Below are 20,584 nucleotides of genomic sequence, written 5' to 3'. Positions count from 1 at the left end.
CAAAACATGTTCTAACCATCATGAACAATCATTCCCAAGTCCTGATTCAGATCAGTAAGACTCAGAATGGTGACTTTACGTGAGTATGTTTCCAGGGATTAGTTTGATCATGTAACTGAAAACTATATAACCCAAGCCTGTGAAATCAGTATTAGGAGGGAAGTAATGTGATGTCTCAGAATTAAATTAATCTTTCTTTTGCCATGCTTAAGCTTTGCTCTTTTTGCACAATCCTTGAATGAAACTAGTTTATTCTCTATCAAAAGGAGGCTGAGTAGAAATCACAATGCAGCCACTGCATGAACCAGCTGATGCTTATGATGGAGGTAATGAATGGCTGTACGCTCTGCTGTGTGGCTGCTATAAGTAGCATGTGAAGCTGCTTATCCCCACAGACTCCATGTGACAGCACACAGGCACAGGAACACAGTGGAGCTGTATGACACTGTGGAGGTGGTTGTCGTAACCATGTGAGGGCAATGTCCTGTATATTTTGGTGTACAGTATAAGGGGTTATTCATTCTATTTTCCACAGGATGGCGCTGATATATTACATCTAAAAGAGCTGAACAGGAGTTTCTCTCTGACAGTATCACAGATTTTTAATATTCAGTGGTTATCTGTTCCGAAAAAAGGGATTTGCTGATTTGAAAATGTATAAGTGAAGACCAACTTGCCCAGCATTAAGTGGAAATTGAATTCTGTCCATTTTGCTTCAGGAATTTGTGTCTTTGCTGTGAGATTCCTCCTGAACTCCTTGCATTACATAACTTGCTGCCAGGCCAGCAGTGGCATGCTTCGTCCACTTCTAGATCTTGGGCTTAGGTCAGACTCTGAGCCAGAAGACGTACATGGATTCTCCAGAACATGACATGCTGTGCTGTGCCCATTAATCTGTACAGCTGTGTTTGTGCACGCTAGTGTAATGCTAGTGGGATGGGGTCTGCACCCTGCTAGACAAACCTGAAACCACGATCAGGACAGTCACGTTGAGTGGATTTCCCCTACTTCTCCTGTTACACTTGACCCCAAAGTACCTTGAGAGAGGGGGGGGGGCAGCAAATAGCTTCTTCTGCAGGTCCACAGGATTTTCCTATGACTGTCCTCTCATTCCTCTGCCCTGACAACTAGCAGACAAATGTATTTGTGAGGCCTGTGTCCCTAGAGCAGTGGTTCTCAAACCCCCCCTAAACTGACACAAATTAGACCACGGACACCCATTTGATAAGATTTTGTCCCAGGGTCCCCCATCTGATAAGGTTTTTGCTGTCAGACTCAAATGTTTTATTCGAGTGTATGAAACCCATGACCGAAATAGTCATATTTGCTGTTGTGTTACTTATGCACAGAATTATAGTGAAAATAAATGATTAACGTTTTTGCTGAGGACCCCCTGGAACCCCTCCAAGGACCCCTGGGGGTACCCGGATCCCACTTTGAGAACCACTGCCCTAAAGCATGTATCCAGGGAGCCTATAGGTGATAAAGTTGTGTGGTGGTATAATTTGCATAAAACAGAACTTTTATATGGAGAAAATTTGGCCATTGCAATTACATGATTATGATAAAATCGTAACTTTGTGTGTTAATATTATGTTAGGTAGGCAGGCCAGAGCAATTCCCTGAATTTGACCCACACTGGGAACATGGATGTGTTAAAGTACACTGTCTGCTTCTCACATACTTGCTGGCTCTGCCTAAAAAAAGAGATTGAGCCGGTCTAGTGTGGCCCTATGGATTCATCTAGGCTCAATGTATAGGGTTTACTTATTCATTATGCTGGGGCAAGGTTCACAACTTCCTATCTTTAATTTGAAAATAGGCTATCAGAGGGCATAGGACTGCCTTCCATTACAGTTAATACAAACCTGCAGGAATTAACGTTTTCACTCCACGACCCAAACTCAGTTGTAACTGAGTGCCTGCCTGATAGTCATCTAGATACCAGACATGTGAGGAGGACCCACTAAAAACAGGTCAACCCCCCAATTGGGGTCCCAATGGTAGTAACAGTGACCTGCAGCAGGGGCTCCATGAGGACAATACCCCATTTGATGAGACCTTGTCTGAGGGAAGCCCATCTGAGATTGTTTGTTGTTGGATATGAGTTGGCAAAGAACTGTCTAGAAAGGACAACTGTTATAATTGTGGAGAGAAAACTGTGGAGAGTGAATAGATCCAATAATAAATTGTATATCATCCTCTCACAATTCTGTCATGAAATTAACAAAACAAAATTGAGAAACTGAACTGATCCATTTTGTTGAGGACTGTGGAGCAGGATACCCATCATCTCACTCTGGGAACCACGACCACAACTCAAACTATCATACCATCTCGCAGCGAAGTTGCACAGCTTTTTTAATGCTAAAAATAATAAGCAGCCATTGAACCGCTATTCAGTTTCATTTTGACAAGTTCAGTCAATTTCAAATGTGCTCTCAAAATCCTCCACTGCTGGGCCGGGGGCCACACTCGTTTTTCGCATTTACTTTTTTTGCTCCACCCATAACACAGAAATAGTATGCAGAGTGTGCTCCTACGCAAAAGTTCTTCTCCAACCGGAGGACAGACAGTGACAGCCTAGTCCCCAAACCAACAGCCCGATCTCCATTTGAGACAGTAGTCGGCGTGCTGAGCCAGGAGCTAACTAGCCAGCGGTCTCTCTCCCCACTCTCTCTGAGACCAGGGACACCGAGGCGAAGGGAGAGCTCATTCCACAACACGACTGTCCTCCATGGCTCTGTGCAACGGAGACAGCAAGGTCAGTGAGGAGGGGAAACCCGGCGCTCCGACTGACTGTGTCGGTGGTCGGGTTGACTTGATGTTTGGGACTTGGGGCACTGCTGTGGTATCCAGGTCGGCCTGTGTGTACGTTACCTCGGGGGGGAAAGTTGCAGAGCACCACCACCACTGATGAGTAGCGTTTACCCTGCAATGCCTGTTGCAACGTCCCAGTAACATGTTGCTCGTAGCAGCTAACTAACGTACAGCTATGCAGGCTGTATCGAGGATGCCGACAGAAATAAACGCTTACAAATCTTTTCGCCATTAAAATATAGCGTTATTGTCTTACACTGATGGTGGATCGGCTGCTTGAGAGCACCGCGTGGCTCTGCTAACTTGCTGTTCACAGAACACGCACAGCTAGCGAGCGTTAGCAAGCTAATGCTAATCACTGCTGCTTACTGAGGCTAGCTTGCTACGCGGGCAGTTTAGCTAGCCTTAGCAGCAATCAGTCAAAAACGTTTAATGACACAATATTTAATAACACCAAGTATTTATTTGACATGAGATTCGGTTTCATTTAGAAAATGAGCCTTCAGCTTATTAACATATTTATTTATTTTCTGCTGGCTTTCATTCGGTTTCTGTCATATACTTTAGCTAACGTTAACTGACAGTAACGTAACGTTAGCTTAAGTAGCGTTAGTTAACCAAGCAAGTCTCAGCCACAACTTGCTGTTCAACATGCTAACGTTACCGGTGTGACAGGCAAGCAGACACAACTGCTATGTGACCTGCTGTTCTGTTAAAGTTTTGCAACAAAACTGTCTAGTATTTTTTGCTCGGGACGATGTTGCTAACGCTAGCTCTGTTGTGATTGATCTGCTAGGACGACAGTATTGTTGTGCTCTACCAGGAGTCAGGACAGGACAGTCAACGAATCAGAGGACAGTGCCATACCTGATGCAAGATGTTTTAGGAACATCTACCACGGAAGCGTTTTCCCACAAACCACGTGGGATCATTTGGCTACACAGTTTGAGTAGTTATAGAGGGGACACCGATTTCTACAGTCACAAACATCACTGTTATGTATGTTGTTGAACAACTGGGTTAGACCTTGCTAGAGTTGAATAACGCTACCTTAGGCCCTCACAATTAACCTTACTAACTTGTCTGTAGGTCTCATGTGATGCGGTTGAATGGATGCAGCACGTTTCACACGAGTCCCTCACTGACACTCCTGCAGCTCACATGCCCATAATTGAGTTATGCCTTATTGAGTCCTATTCAATTTCTCCATGGTGAGGTCAGAGATGAAGGGTAGCATTAGTCTTGAAGGAGTCGTCGTCTGCTTTACACCACCATTTTCCCCGCTGACTCCAAAGTTATAAACACTTTTGTCTTCATAACAGTATTAACACTAGATGTGTTCTGTGCTAGACATGGAGCTGCCATTTAGTGAGTGTATGTGTAGGTGTAAATGGCCTAAATGGCCATTGTATGCTTTCCACGGGTCGATTCTCCCCGCTGCTCAACATAAACACTAGCATTAAAAACAAGGCAATGTGTATTTTCTCTTTTTGAATGTGTGTGTGTGTGTGTGTCCACTCCACAGCTGGCGGTCAGCGGCAGCGCGGAGCAGAATGGGTCATGTGAGGGGGCGGTGGTGATCCTGGATGCGGGGGCCCAGTATGGCAAAGTGATTGACAGACGAGTGCGAGAGCTGTTTGTGCGCTCCGAGATCCTCCCCTTAGAGACCCCCGCCTTTGCTATCAGAGAACAGGGCTTCAGGTGAGAATGACAGCACATACCAATTGTTTTGTTTTCCGGGTTGCAGCATAGACATACTGTACAACTGTGATATCAATACAGTTGCCGGTTGACACCTGTCCATGCTTAACAGGTTGGGATATGTTAGGGGCATTTCTGAGCTTGTGTATTCTGTTTGTACACATATGGCCCATCTATCACTGACTGTTTGACGTTTTTCGTAATTTTTGGGCCCAAGAAGGTACATAGTGGATGAATTTAGCCCACACACATTTAATCATAAAAAGTCCTGGATAGTTCCTTTTCCATCGACATAAACACAAATCGCACACAACTCCTGTGGATTCTCAGCCTCTAATGGCCCATTTCCATCGCTGGTATCAGCGCGGCCCCGCCCAGCTCGTCTCGCTTTTTTGTCTCATTCCACCGATCAAAAACCTGGCCGGGTCGGGTCGAGTCGGGGTTGAGTCGTGCTAGTTTTGGTCCCTGCTTTGTTGAGGTTCTAGCGCTGTGGACCCGGTACCATACGGTGACGTGAAAACACTGCAGACGACTGATTGGTCAGGCAGAATCGTGTCTACTCTATCTAGTATCTACTGTCAATGCTGGATACCAGTTTAGTGGGGATTACCTTCTCTTCTGTTATTTCCATCAGTCTTTTGTGTTGCTGCCTTCGGCTCTGGTGAAATAAAAGCGATCTCCTTAGTCTTACTCAGCTTAACATGACGGTGGTTTTCAATTGTTTTGAGAGAAAAAAAAATCCGCTCCTCAGGAAGCCCTTTGTAGCTGTCTGCAGCGTCGGCTCCGCTAGGCCGCAGGCGGGGCTTTGGTGAAGCCGCGGTCTTGCCAGGTGAGAGGCCGCCGGGGTACTCTGTAGCGCAACCCCCGTCCCTCACGTCCGTCCCTCACGCAGCGCATGTGAGTTTGACTAACAACAAAGTGATATCCATTCTCCTGGCCGATTGTCACATTTGCCCACGTACACTGTAGGTCATTTAGAGGCACCAGTATTTCATAAACAGTTTAAAAGTTCTGTGTATGGATTTAATTGTAACGTTATATGTTATAGCCTACTTCGGAATATGGGCGGAGGGCAGATATGCGGTTGCTATGACGACCAGGTGTGGGGCAGGGGTGGGCGGGGGCAGATGACCAGCGGTGGAAGCAAAACGTCCATCGGGTTGAAACAAGTAGAGCCGAGTGGTGACGAGCTGTGCAGGGCTGTAAAATGTGGTGGAAATGAGCCATATGACACTTTTCTTTGTGATCATTTTTATCTGCCAGGAAGGCAGTATTTTCTGCAACACTTTGGTATACACGCACAGCACACCCACACTTGGAATATCACAGACTACTGAACCATCTTATAGAGACGGGTTCTGTCTCAATGGTGTACTCGCATGTCATCTTTTATTGAGGCTGTTGTTAAAGGATGCCTCTGTTCTCTTTTGGATGTGAATGTATTTCCCATGTGAATACCATTGTTCTCCATCTGTGTCTCTTGCTTTCCTCAGGGCGATCATCATTTCAGGAGGTCCTGCCTCTGTGTATGCAGAAGATGCCCCCTGGTTCGACCCCGCCATATTCACCATTGGAAAGCCTGTCCTGGGAATCTGCTATGGCATGCAGGTACAGGCGTGCACACATACGTTATGCATGCAGGTACAGGCGTGCACACATACGTTATGCACGATAGAATGTTGGGGTAGCAAGCTGGTGTGGTGCTTAGGTAGGCTGTTCTTCATCCCCAAGACCTGTGTTCAAAAGCCCCTGTGACAGCAAACCAGCAACCTTCCACTCGCAAGCTGACTTCTTCTTTCAAACTAAAATGCTATCTTTGTGTCCAAGTGTTGAATTTGTTCTCTGTCTGTTACAGATGATGAATAAAGTGTTTGGTGGCACAGTACACAGAAAGAGTGTGAGGGAAGATGGAGCGTTCAATATTGGACTCGACAACACTTGCTCTCTCTTCAGGTAATATAGTTGTCTTTTGTGTGTGTGTGTGTGTGTGTGTGTGTGTGTGCGCGTGCGTGCGTGTGCGCATACCAAGCCTGCAGTCTTTTTAGATTCTGCCTCGCACTGATTCACATGCACACCCCACACACAGGGCCTCTGCAGATGTAAGTCGCATGCCACTTTTTATATGAGTCAGCCACTTTATAGCACATCACACGTTCCTCTGATTGTGTGTGTGTGTTTGTTCCGTCAGAGGCCTTCAGAAGGAGGAGCTGGTCCTGTTGACGCATGGTGACAGTGTGGACAAGGTGGCGGAGGGCTTCAAAGTGGTGGCCCAGTCAGGAAACATCATTGCCGGTAAGCAGCTCTGGGGCCCCCGAGACAGTGAGCCTGTGGAGGGGAATATGGTGATTGGTGATCTATACATTTGTGGGTCACACAAATTATGGCAAAACCTTGTATTGTGTGTATATCTAGAAAGTATGACTTGAAGGATAAATGGCAAAGTTAACCATGTCCCTCATCCCTCGTCATGTCTTTTCCTCTGCCAGGGATTGCCAATGAGCAGAAGAAGCTGTATGGGACACAGTTTCACCCAGAAGTAGACCTGACAGAGCGAGGCATGGACATGCTCCGCAACTTCCTGTTCGAGATTGCGGGATGCACCGGTAACTTCACTGTAGAGAACCGGCAGCAGTCCTGCATCCGTGAGATCAAGGAGAAAGTAGACAAGTCTAAAGTGCTGGTGAGTAAAACTGCACAAAGTGTCATGAGTGTGTATGTGCTGGTATCAACCCTTCTTCAGGGTAACATACAAAAAGTTGCATTATAATGGTGTGGGCAAAGAGAGGTTATGTGTAAATATGAGAATTTTGCAATCAGCATATTTTATCATATCATTATATGGAAGATAATTTGCCTGTGAAGACCACAGAATTCCAAATCTATGGTAGGGAACCAGGATGTGGTGGTGGCCGTGGGAAGTTAAGTCGAGCCAATTAAATTCTCAAATTAAACCTTGTTCTATCAGCTGAAAAGAGGCAGTCTAATCCCTGAGCTCCTACAAACTGGGCTTCCTCTCAGGGGAGTGAGGGGGAAGGATAAACCAGAGTAGGAAACGGGCTTAAAGCTCTGATTTATATGTAAAGAAATAGATGCAGCTGTAGAACAGTCTGAGGCTGTGTCATCACTGCCACTTTGTTGTCTCATGCTGCTTGTTCCTGTCACATTGGTGGTATTTTGAGCCTGATGTTGGCCCCTCTAATCAGAAGTCAAGTAGTGTCAAGAAGACTGTAGTCATCTCTGCCTGTTGATGATACGGGTCACAACGTTTATTGTTTTACACTTTGTTGACAGCAATAACAGGCCAGATATGGAAAAGTCAGTCAACATGACTAATATGATGGGAGGCCAAATACACAAAAGGCTATATATTTGATCTAATATGCTGTCTGGATGGGTTTTCCTGCTTATCTATTGCCTCTCCATGTCTTTTATCTTCATTGTGAGAGTAAAGTAAATGTATTTCTACTGTAGTAACCCAAATAAATAGCCTGTGCCTCTGCTCCATCCATCATACTCGTACAGCGTTTAGTCCTTGTACCACCTGTCTCAGTATGCACTAGGGGTCGTGTCTCAGTATGCACTAGGGGTCGTGTCTCAGTATGCACTACGGGTCATGTCTCAGTATGCACTAGGGGTCGTGTCTCAGTATGCACTAGGGGTCGTGTCTCAGTATGCACTACGGGTCATGTCTCAGTATGCACTAGGGGTCGTGTCTCAGTATGCACTAGGGGTCATGTCTCAGTATGCACTAGGGGTCATGTCTCAGTATGCACTAGGGGTCGTGTCTCAGTATGCACTACGGGTCATGTCTCAGTATGCACTAGGGGTCATGTCTCAGTATGCACTAGGGGTCGTGTCTCAGTATGCACTAGGGGTTGTGTCTCAGTATGCACTAGGGGTCGTGTCTCAGTATGCACTAGGGGTCGTGTCTCAGTATGCACTAGGGGTCGTGTCTCAGTATGCACTAGGGGTCGTGTCTCAGTATGCACTAGGGGTCATGTCTCAGTATGCACTAGGGGTCGTGTCTCAGTATGCACTAGGGGTTGTGTCTCAGTATGCACTAGGGGTCATGTCTCAGTATGCACTAGGGGTCGTGTCTCAGTATGCACTAGGGGTCGTGTCTCAGTATGCACTAGGGGTCGTGTCTCAGTATGCACTAGGGGTCATGTCTCAGTATGCACTAGGGGTCGTGTCTCAGTATGCACTAGGGGTCATGTCTCAGTATGCACTAGGGGTCGTGTCTCAGTATGCACTAGGGGTCGTGTCTCAGTATGCACTAGGGGTCGTGTCTCAGTATGCACTAGGGGTTGTGTCTCAGTATGCACTAGGGGTCGTGTCTCAGTATGCACTAGGAGTCGTGTCTCAGTATGCACTAGGGGTCCTGTCTCAGTATGCACTAGGAGTCGTGTCTCAGTATGCACTAGGGGTCATGTCTCAGTATGCACTAGGGGTCGTGTCTCAGTATGCACTAGGGGTTGTGTCTCAGTATGTATGCACTAGGGGTCATTTCTCAGTATGCACTAGGGGTCGTGTCTCAGTATGCACTAGGGGTCGTGTCTCAGTATGCACTAGGGGTGGAACAATTATTTGAAACTTTTTTTTAAATCAGGGAGACCAGACCAGCTATGCAACGTTTAAACATACAATACAGGGTGACAGTTAGGTCAGACTGTTAAAGGTCCCATTTTATGCTATTTTTAGCTGTTTAAAACATGTCTCATGGGTCTTTAAAACAAGGTTATGAGTTCTGTTGCAAAATCCAGCCTCTGTGGGACTTCTCTATCCACTCTGTCTCCCCTCTCATTAACTATGTGCTGTTTTGAGGGGGTGGGACCTCTGATAAGATGATCTCTTAGGGTAGATCCATCTTTGGTGCAGTTTAGTTTTCTGTTCATTTTTCCATGCTACAGTACGCACTCGCAGCCAAGCTACAGACAACAAGGTTTGGTTGGTCTTCTTCTTTTTTCTTCTTTTCTCTCCTTATATTTTTCTCCCCAATTGTACTTGGCCAATTCCCCCTGCGGTCCCGGTCATTGCTCCACCCCCTCTGCTGACCTGGGGAGAGCCGTACACTAGCACATGCTTCCTCTGATACATGCGCAGTCGCCAGTCGCTTCTTTTCACCTGACAGTGAGGAGTCTGACCGGCAGGACGCCACGCATGGGAGGATCACGCCTTTCCTCCCAGTTCCCCTACCGCCCCCTGAAAGGGGGCCCCCGACCCACCAGAGGAGGCGCTAGTGCAGCGACCAGGACTCATACCCCACTGGCTTCCCTCCCGCAGACACGGCCAATTGTGTCTGACCAAGCTGGAAGTATCGCTGCCAGGAATTGAACCCGGGTCTCCCGCGGTGGTAGGCGAGTGCTTTTACCTCGACACTACCCAGACGCCCCCTTCTGCATTCAGTTGGTGGGGGTGGCGCTGTAAGCGGGCAAATTACGTGTTACTTTGTGATGTCACAATGTTACGGGAGTCAAAATGGCTCTTTTTTGGAGGCATTTTTCCTTACATGGCTGGTGTGGAGTTATCTGGGGACCATGTGTTTTGAGACTTCCATGATGTTGTAATGATGTTTACAGCAAACGGGGCCTTTAGTAATTCCATACATCTTCTGATCTTATTGCATATTTTGCATCTTTCTTTGTCCCTCCATGTCACACTCCCCTACTGCTAACCACCTCCCTTTGTGACTGTGGCTGTATTTCATGCTGCATCCTCTTGATGCGGGAATAATCATTGGAATATCTTGGAAGTGATCATGGCAGCATTCAAACTTGTTTGAAGCCATAAAACTCAAAGATTGTAGTTTTCTGTTGACTGTTGTCTGCCACAAGCAAAACTTCAGCACTTGCCTTCAGCACTTGCCTTTTATTCTAGGATTGCAGTCTTCCACAATCTGTTTGATTTGCATAAACACTGTCACTTCCACCGTGCATCTGTTTGGATGCATTATAAGAGCCAATTATCCTCAGTTTCTTTCTTTTTTTTGTTGGGGTGGATTCGAAGATTTTCTGTTCCATTTTATTTTAGACAGGTGCCTTATTTATACATTGGTGATGACATGGTCATAATAAAGAAAAAAGAAAAAGTAAATTCTGCATTGCTCTTCATGGCACTGAATCAAATTGTATTGAAAATAAGAAATAAGAAAAAAGAAAAGTGATACCATTGGAATGTTGACCTGCTTAATAATATATTTCCCGTGTTGAATCACTTGTATCAAGATCCATATCGATATAGGATATGAATTCTTGATGTATGAATTATGGGATCATATCTACGGAGAAATCCACATGTCTAGTGTTTACACTGCAGTTTTTAACCTGTAAATAATTGACTATCTGGGCACACAGCGGTGACGGTGTTTCTGATTTCCCTTAGGTGCTGCTGAGCGGTGGGGTGGACTCAACAGTGTGCACAGCCCTCCTGAACAAAGCTCTGAACCCAGACCAGGTGATAGCGGTTCACATCGACAACGGTTTCATGAGGAAGAGAGAGAGCCAGAGTGTGGAGGAGGCTCTCACCAAGCTGGGAATCAAACTGAAAGGTGGGGGCCAAAGGTCATGACGGCAGTCGATGGTCTGAATGGAGACGAAAATCGACCGTTTTAAACATGGAAGATAATTATTGTGATGAATGACCCATCATGGAATGTGTTTATTGGTTTTCTGTCTAGAACTAAACTAAGAGTCTGCTGTATAATTGCCCCGGGCACAGACATGTTTGTCTTTCTCTGAGTTGATGAAATTAAGAACCTTACAATAGCTGCTATTGTTTTCGCACTAATTTGTGAACATGAAAAATAGGTAATTTTAAACAAGTTAGATAGCCTCCTTGTGCTTTGAGATCCTTGTGTGATTTGAGATTGCTGTGGTCACTGATCAAAGTGGAGATAGACAGGAAACATTGGGGGGGAGAGAGAGAGGGCAATGACGTTTGACACAGGTGTTGGGCCGGATACAAAGCCAGATGGCACGCACCCTCGACCACAGCCACCAGGACGGCCCAGGGAACACTATTTGAAAATGACAGTTTAATGTTAATAACTTGCATTTTTTAACATGATTTTGCAGAAGTTAGCAGATACGGTTATTGTTACAAATTATATTGATCATTTAAAATGATCATCATTTGTCCATTTAGTTTCCTACGTCATTTTCCCATGGAGATCATCAAAGCTTAATCCCATCTTACAGTATCTCATATCTTCTCTCATTGATCTGGCTTTGTTTAGAAATGTACATTATTTGGTCTGCTCAGAACCCTATCAGAACCCTATCCCACTGACTGTTCTGCTCAGAACCCTATCCCACTGACTGTTCTGCTCAGAACCCTATCCCACTGACTGTTCTTCTGCTCAGAACCCTATCCCACTGACTGTTCTGCTCAGAACCCTATCCCACTGACTGTTCTTCTGCTTCAGAACCCTATCCCACTGACTGTTCTTCTGCTTCAGAACCCTATCCCACTGACTGTTCTTCTGCTCAGAACCCTATCCCACTGACTGTTCTTCTGCTCAGAACCCTATCCCACTGACTATTCTTATGCTCAGAACCCTATCCCACTGACTGTTCTTCTGCTCAGAACCCTATCCCACTGACTGTTCTTCTGCTCAGAACCCTATCCCACTGACTGTTCTTCTGCTCAGAACCCTATCCCACTGACTGTTCTTCTGCTCAGAACCCTATCCCACTGACTATTCTTCTGCTCAGAACCCTATCCCACTGACTGTTCTTCTGCTCAGAACCCTATCCCACTGACTATTCTTCTGCTCAGAACCCTATCCCACTGACTGTTCTTCTGCTCAGAACCCTATCCCACTGACTGTTCTTCTGCTCAGAACCCTATCCCACTGACTGTTCTTCTGCTCAGAACCCTATCCCACTGACTGTTCTGCTCAGAACCCTATCCCACTGACTGTTCTTCTGCTTCCCTCTTTCTCTCCTAAATCCTCTCCAGTGGTGAATGCATCCCACACTTTCTACAACGGAACGACGACCCTGCCTATCTCTGAGGAGGACAGGACGCCACGGAAACGCATCAGCAAGACCTTAAATATGACCACCAACCCCGAGGAGAAGAGGAAGATCATTGGAGACACATTTGTCAAGGTTTGTCTAGTATAGTACTTGTTTGTTTGTTTGAACCTGTCAGGTTGTCCGACCCAAAGCCGAGTAAATTTGTATGAACCCTTTTTATACCCTTTTCCTCAACTATATAATATACAGTATCTATCACATTGTCAGTTCAACTGGCCACCTGACTAGTAATTTGTACCCATCTGCCAACCTGCCTGCTTGGTTTCCTGCCTTTATTTTTGATTGACTTCTATGTCGCCCCCTGCCTCCTGTCCAGGTGGCCAATGAGGTGATTGGAGAACTGAATCTGAAGGCAGACGAGGTTCTCCTGGCCCAGGGCACCTTGAGGCCCGACCTCATCGAGAGCGCTTCTCACCTCGCCAGCGGCAAGGCAGAGCTCATCAAAACACACCACAACGACACCGAGCTCATCCGCAAACTCCGAGACGAGGTAACCGTCCTCAGAAGTGTGACGCATACTGCTGCTTCAGCCTGTGTGCTCGCCTTGTACCCTTTAGGATTGTGGATGCATACATTTCTACCATCAGGGACTTCAGAGGGAGTGAACCCCCTAACTCAGGCATTATGTAGTGCCAGGTCTACCATCTAACACACATGGAGACAAAGAGTGGAGGGGAAAAAAAGAAAAGGGACTTTGTCATTGTGATTTAGGCACTTCAAATATAAAGGCAGCTACACAGGTGAGTCCTCATAAGTTGAACACTAATTAGCAGTATGTCAGCTTTAAAATGGCACTTAACCACTGCTTTTATATATTTTATATACGTGATTTGAAAGCAACATAAGGCAAAGGAGCATCAGTCACAAATATGACAAAATGAGTTGAATGTGACAAGAGGAACAGTCTGGAAAACCATGACAATTGATCACGAACACAGACAGACTGCAGTGGCAGAGAGGAACAGTGGTCACAAGCAGTAGGTAAACACTACAACCACAGCCTCAACATGACATGATTGACTCAACACCTTGATGACACGGGGGGGAAACGTACCATCATGGGCTTCACAGAGCTTGTATTTATGACAGGTCGACAAGTCCGTACCTCAGAGTGATGGAAAACGGTAATATTGTCTAATGGATCTCTTGACATGTTTATGTTTGCAGAAAAGATGCTTTCAACCCAAAGGATTGCACACATACCATGCAACACCTAAACATATCTTCTTCCTTCTCTGTAGCAAAGTTGAGTCCATTTCTTTGTTATCCCGCAGGGAAAAGTAATCGAACCACTGAAGGATTTCCACAAAGATGAGGTCAGAGCACTGGGAAGAGAGCTGGGCCTGCCAGAGGAGATCGTCGCTCGACACCCTTTCCCTGGTTAGTACACAAACGCGCAACACCTCTGATGTGACTGCTCCAATCAAATGATTCAAATGTGATTTCCATGGACATGATGCTTCGATGATGCTTTGTGTTCACTAAAAAGTCCCCTACTCCTCTCTCTGTCTCCTTCAGGTCCTGGCTTGGCCATCAGAGTGATCTGTGCAGATGAGCCTTACGTCTGCAAAGACTTTGCTGAGACAAACAACATCCTCAAAATAATCACAGACTTCTCTGCCAGTGTTAAAAAGGTCAAGAGCAAAACAGATAAAAAAAGACCCACTTCCTCTGTCAGCGGAGAAATTAGAGAACAACTTGTGCCACTGTAACTGGTTTCTAATTCATATATGCAGCTAATGGCGTGACTGACATGTATACTGACAAAAGTGATACATAATATGAGATACTTTTTTTCCGAACCATTTCCAAAATGATCATAATGTAGGTATATAGGTATATTTGTCAAAATCTGAAGCTACTGTCTTTACCTCAATTAACACATTCAACCCTGGGTATATATTTCAACAGTTTGTCTCTGTCCTCTCCAGCCCCATACCTTGCTGCAGAGAGTCAAGTCGTGTATATCAGATGAGGAGGAGGAGAAGCTCTTGCAGATCACCAGCCTTCATTCACTCAATGCCTTCCTGCTGCCCATCAAAACTGTCGGCGTCCAGGTAATTCGGTCGCTTGATCAGTCAATGAATTGAGTCGGATTAATTGAAAAAAAAGAAAAGAAATTGGGGCAACCTTTGCCCCCACTGTCAAAAAATGGGGGCATTTACAAGAAGAAAAAAATGGTGCATAAGGTTGCTAAAGCGTAGTGTGAACAACCATGCAACCAGCTTGCAGGTGATGAGTGCGTGTTAGAGATGGAAATGAACTGCTCAAAATCTTGGGGGCAATTTTTGCCCCTCGATCACAGTTTTTAGGGGCAGCATTGTGAGATTTCTTGGGGCAATTTTCCCCTTCCCCCTGGATAATTTCCTACACTGCACTGGATGTGTGGCAGCTGGAGAAACGTGGGCGAGAGAAGAAATGGTGTGACGTTAAAGATACACTCCTACAAAGGACATTTTTCCAGCTTCATCATTGCATGAGCAAAAGTGTATATTTTTCTTTAATTCCCTGGGCCGTCTAGACTACGCTCTGCTAAGAAAGTAGTATGTAGAGCTGCAACGATTAGTCGATCAACAGAAAATTAACTATTTTGATAATCGATTGTTTTTTTGTTTTTTGTAAAAATTCTCTGATTCCAGCTTGTTAAATGTGAATATTTTCTGGTTTCTTTACTCCTCTATCACAGTAAACTGACATAACATAACAGCTGTGGCTTACACACGTTCGGGTTTTTCTGCTTTACTGAATGAATGTGAATGTGCCTTCACTCTGATGTGTACAAATATTCTGCTCCATACAAATAGTCAAACCTTCCAACAACAACAAACGTGCTGTCCCAGTGTAGGTAAGAGAAGGATGATCCTGAATAGGGGTGGGAATCGCTGAGTAGCTCACGATACGATATGGTCACGATACCTGGCCCTCGATAACGATATATCATGATACAGCGATTCTGCGATAATCGATATATTGGAAGACGATACATCACGATACCTGTGTAACTGAAGAGAAAAAAATACCCCTAAAAGGCAAGAAGCAGGTATTATGTATTTATTAGCAGAATTGACATGAACTCTCTCAGAGTTCACTCACTCACTCATAACATTTTCGATACCACGGAGGAAAAGTTACACATTAAGTCTTTTTATTATTATTATTAAAACAAGAAAACCTATATAACCTACCTACCTATATAATTTCTAAAAGTAGATATTAATGAGAAAACATTTAAATTCATGTAGCCTACAGTATTTATGTTTTTGTTTCAACTACAAACATAAATAAACGTCAACTTGAAACTATGTTTCAACTACCACACAGCATAATATTTTAGCCTGTTTATTTAAAAAAAAAAATTTTTTTTTTTTAAATAAACATATCGATACTTGGTGCCAGTGTATCGCAAGTGGAAATATCGCGATACCGTGAGTATCGATATTTTGTCCCACCCCTAATCCTGAACACTTGGCCCAACCAGACACCTACACACTGCAGCCAGCTAGTGACGCTGCTGTGGTGGCTGTTCTCTCTTACTTCCTGTTTGAAGCCACAGGATTCTAAATTTGCCCTAAACCTCAAAGTCGAGGGCAGACAGGAGACTGTAGGCAAACACAGATGACTTTTATTGCCTATGGAATTTTTTGGAAGTGAAAGAAATACACAGAAGGTGCAGGCTTTGTTTATAGAAACTTTTTTTTTTACTTTGACATAGAACACAGGAAGGGGAAAAGTGCACTCCACTCATATCTTAAATGTGTTCTTGTTTCATCTGAACTTGTTTACTTTGTAGCTCTGTAAAGCACTGTAACACTATTGTGTTAGAAGTGCTTTAAATATATTGAACTTGATTTTCTCTCTCCCTCGTCCAGGGTGACTGCAGGTCCTACAGTTACGTGTGCGGCATCACCAGTAAAGAAGCTCCGCACTGGGAGTCTCTCTTGTTCCTGGCTAGACTCATCCCTCGCATGTGCCATAGCATCAACAGGTAATACACAAATCTGTCAACTTGACTTTTCACCTGTCCCCAGCAGTACGCCACATTAGAAAATTAGAAACCCATTGCTAACAATGATCAATAGGGGGCGCACACACTCTTCAACCCAGCCATTCATGTGTCTCCCTCCACAGAGTTGTATATGTGTTTGGGTCCCATGTGAAGGAGCCTCCAACAGACGTAACCCCAACTTTCCTGACCACAGGCGTTCTGAGCACACTCAGACAGGCTGACTTTGTAGCCCAATCTATCCTTAGAGAGTCTGGTAAGTGTGTGTGTAATGTCTGTGTTTGTCTGAAACATCTGAATATAAGACAGTACATGGCTTAATGGGTTCTGGCATCATGTGAAAGTCACAGTAACTTGCTTTTCTCTTGGCCTGTCCCCCTCTCACAGGCTATTCTGCTAAGATCAGCCAGATGCCGATCATCCTGACCCCCCTGCACTTTGACCGCGACCCCCTGCAGAAGCAGCCGTCCTGCCGGCGCTCCGTGGTCGTCCGCACCTTCATCACCAGCGACTTCATGACAGGCATCCCCGCCACACCTGGCGACCATATCCCCGAGGAGGTACGGCACGGTTTAGCCTCTCAACTGTCTATAGTCTATACTGTCTAAATAAACCAGTCTAGATCATATCCCTGATGAGGTATACCATGATTTAGCCTCTCAACTTGGTCTTAGCTGCTAGTGAGACTTCAGGACAGGGATCCCAACCAGGCTGATCTGCCACAGTAAAATCACTGTTAAACCTCTCAAGCGAAGGGTCTGGGTTTGAGCCGTAGGGGCCTGGAATTACTTAAAATAAGGTGTCCATTGATTTGAAGCTGATGTTGTCCTTTCGCTGTTTCCTCAGGTGGTGCTGAAGATGGTAAATGAGATCAAGAAGATCCCAGGCATCTCCAGAGTCATGTATGACCTGACCTCCAAACCACCTGGCACCACAGAGTGGGAGTAAAACACAACATGACCATACACAGATGCAGAGGATACACACACGCGCGCCCACACACATACATACACACGCGCACACACACACACACACACACACACACTCAACAATTATCAGAGGGCTGGGGAACTCCGCTCCTCCTCTTGCCCTTGTGTCTGTCCTTCCTTCCTTCCTACTTTCTCTCCTTCCCCCCTCCCTCCCTTATGACCCTCCCTCTCTTGAACATTCCCATGGAAGGCAGGCGGTACTGTGACCAGCGCACATGCAAAGGCGCTACTACTCTGCTCACCACCCGCTCCCCGATCTTAATATGTTTTGGCGACGGGGTGTGATTAATGTTGGTTATTGATAATATATTGACAGTTCATCGTTCTTTTTTTTCTTTTTTTTTATCCATGTGCAACATCTTTTTAATGGAAATTTAAATTGCTGCTTCCTTTTTGTGAGGTCAACCATTTAAGGCGAGTGGTCAAATGTGAAAGTTCAGGAAGTGGACTTGAACGGTGTGCCTCAGGTTGCATTATGGGATGAGTGAAACACAAAAGCAGACAAACACAAAGGAAGCGGAGCAGACGGAGGGTTTAAACGTGTTCATCTATTGCTTTCTGCCTTGTTTTTTGTCTCAATTTATCTTTTCTTACGGTTGTATTTCAGAATTCTCTCAGCCTAGGACTATCCTCCCTGTGTGTTCATTTTCACTTTCTGCCTGTATACTGTGCTAAGAGAAGGGTTGCCTCCTGTCCAAAGTAAAACTGAACAGAGACCCTATGTGACCAATTAACTATTTTTAGACATTTTGTTTTGCCAAATGTAGAATAAGCTTTGGTGATATATCATTCTGGGCTCTTCTGATGATCCACTTCAAACTAGAATTGTTGACAAGAGGTGTTGACTGTTGCTATGTCCGTCGTGGATAGCAGTCAACCCAAGAATAGCTTGTTCAATATCACTGATGTGTAACTGTGCAGGAGGCCAAAATGGCTTGTGACTTTTGTATGTGCCTGTTACTTTTTTTCCCATCTTCTTCCTTTCTCTTTTGATTTTTGGATGTGAACTGACTTGGACTTACACTTGTCTCCAGAAAAGAGGATATGATACTGTTTTCCTCATGCTGCAATATGTCATGCTTTTTATGAAAAACAAGATGGCAAAAGGATAGACTTAATAATTCAATTATAACTACAGTAGAGTTTAAAACCATTGTATGATTTGTAGTTCTGATTTTCATTATTTTGGCTGCTCCTTTATTGTACTGGGGGAAGTTTTTGCACTTAAAGCCTTGGTGCTTTCACAACATTATATAAAACAAAAGTACACTCAATTGAACCTTTACCTTTAAGTGTTTATCTCTGTAGTGTCAAAGGTCAAGTTAGAGTCTGTTGCCATCTTCAAGGTAAGTCCAGTGTGGGTCTCCAGAAAGGCATTACCAGTGAACTTCTCTGTTCTGTACTGTTACAACATTCAGTCAATCTTAAACTAGTCTCCAGTCACGTCATTTAGTTCTCAGTGAATACACAACTCAGGTTTAACTGAGTTTGAAAGTTGATCGTGCCCCATTAGAGACGTGTTCTCTTTGACTTGGTGGTTCGACCAGTCTTACGCCTCCAGAAGTTCTTACGCCTCTCACCCTCTGTTCTATTCATACTTTCCATGGTAATAATATCCATACTGCAAAATGAACCGTTCCTTCATTTGTCTTAACTGCAAATGGCTCTGTGTGTCTCCCTCTGTTTTGCCTTTTATACGCCTGTATTTTACGATACATATGGTATGTCTCCATAGAAAACAGCAGCTTGATATTGATGGACATTTACTTTTGTAGTTGGATTTTCTTGCAATATCGATAAGATTAAGTTATGCAATTCTATGTTTGATGTTTTTTTTGTTGTTTTTTTGTTGAACAATGCTCATTCTCCTTAGTAACGTGCCTCAAACCAAGCCACCGCATGCAGTTTCAACTATGATGACATTTGTACAATGAAGAACTGAGCTTTAATAAAGATCTCCATGTTGAAATTCGCAGTCCTCTCTTCTCATGGACATTTTTTTTTTTTTGCATTTTCATGGTTTATTGGACAAAGTGAGAGACAGAAAGCCATGGGGGGGGGAGAGAGAGTGGCGGGAGGACATACAGCAAAGGGCCACGGGCCGGATTCAAATCGTCAACTGTGGGAAGGACTGAGCGTTATGCGTACGCAGTGAGCTATCGGGGCGCCCCATATTTTGCATTTTCAACATCATTCAATCTCTGTAGACAATCTGGTCTCTGAAAGTTTTCATTTGGCCGTAGGTGTTTTCAAATGAGTGGATATCTCATTTTGAAATGCATCAACACCTGGAACAATTTGGACTGCAGACAACTGAGCAGGAGTTTGAAAATAGCTTAGATGCACAGATTGGGAAAGATACAGGGAGGAATGTTTCCCTAGATAACCCACTAATCAAAGAGCCAGAATAATAAATGTGTGTTATAACCCACCAAAATGCAGTAAGATCATGAAAAAGAAATTCAAATGCAATTTTCAAGCAAAAAGTAAAACTATCACGCTTGGTTCAAAGGAGCAAGCCCCCAGTCAAGCCTGGAAATCTCATAAATTTCTGCATATAAGCCTCTTCAACGTAGTAAGGGCTGCGAAATATAATTTAACTTAATTTATTATTTAGTGTTATTTAAAAAAACTATGATTATCTGCACTGTCAAAAATATTATTATTACTCTAATTAGAAGTGCAATAAAAACTAAAAGAAGATTGTTACACCTATTTCCACTTTTATTCAAATACAAATATCTTTAAAGTTGAGTCTGCGCATATCCCAGGTTAGAACTCACAACCTCTCTCTCTGCAGGCAGCTGACATACACAGTGAACCACAAAGGCACTGCCACTGATGCTGTATTTCTCTCTGTATGACTTTTGAAGTGGTTGGCTATAGGTCAAAAGGATATATTTTAGCTTTTAGAAATAGTTAAGTAGCTAATCTGTGGGCACTTTCCTCTCTTTCCTCTGGCTGTCGATTCAAAACTGACTGAGACTCGAACCCACGACCTCAACAGCCATTGAGGGCTCAATACTGCTGGG

At 44.4% G+C, this 20,584-nt stretch overlaps 1 protein-coding gene across 1 annotated transcript; it reads left to right on the top strand.

Moving 5' to 3' along the window:
- The first annotated feature begins 2,590 nt into the window (after positions 1-2,590).
- Positions 2,591-19,515, top strand: gmps (guanine monophosphate synthase). The gene is made up of 16 exons (XM_083637271.1): positions 2,591-2,764; positions 4,346-4,521; positions 6,015-6,129; positions 6,377-6,474; positions 6,710-6,813; positions 7,008-7,201; positions 10,903-11,068; positions 12,481-12,632; positions 12,877-13,050; positions 13,835-13,940; positions 14,079-14,194; positions 14,492-14,617; positions 16,430-16,545; positions 16,689-16,819; positions 16,951-17,123; positions 17,410-19,515. The coding sequence occupies exons 1-16, from the start codon at positions 2,738-2,740 to the stop codon at positions 17,509-17,511; spliced, it is 2,076 nt and encodes a 691-aa protein (XP_083493397.1). The 5' UTR covers positions 2,591-2,737; the 3' UTR covers positions 17,512-19,515.
- The last annotated feature ends 1,069 nt before the right edge of the window (positions 19,516-20,584 follow it).

Source organism: Poromitra crassiceps (genome assembly GCF_964638095.1).
Source record: "Poromitra crassiceps genome assembly, chromosome: 5".
NCBI classification, from domain to species: Eukaryota; Metazoa; Chordata; class Actinopteri; order Beryciformes; family Melamphaidae; genus Poromitra; species Poromitra crassiceps.
Note: the sequence above shows the minus strand (reverse complement) of the source record. Positions and strands in the feature narration are given on the sequence as shown.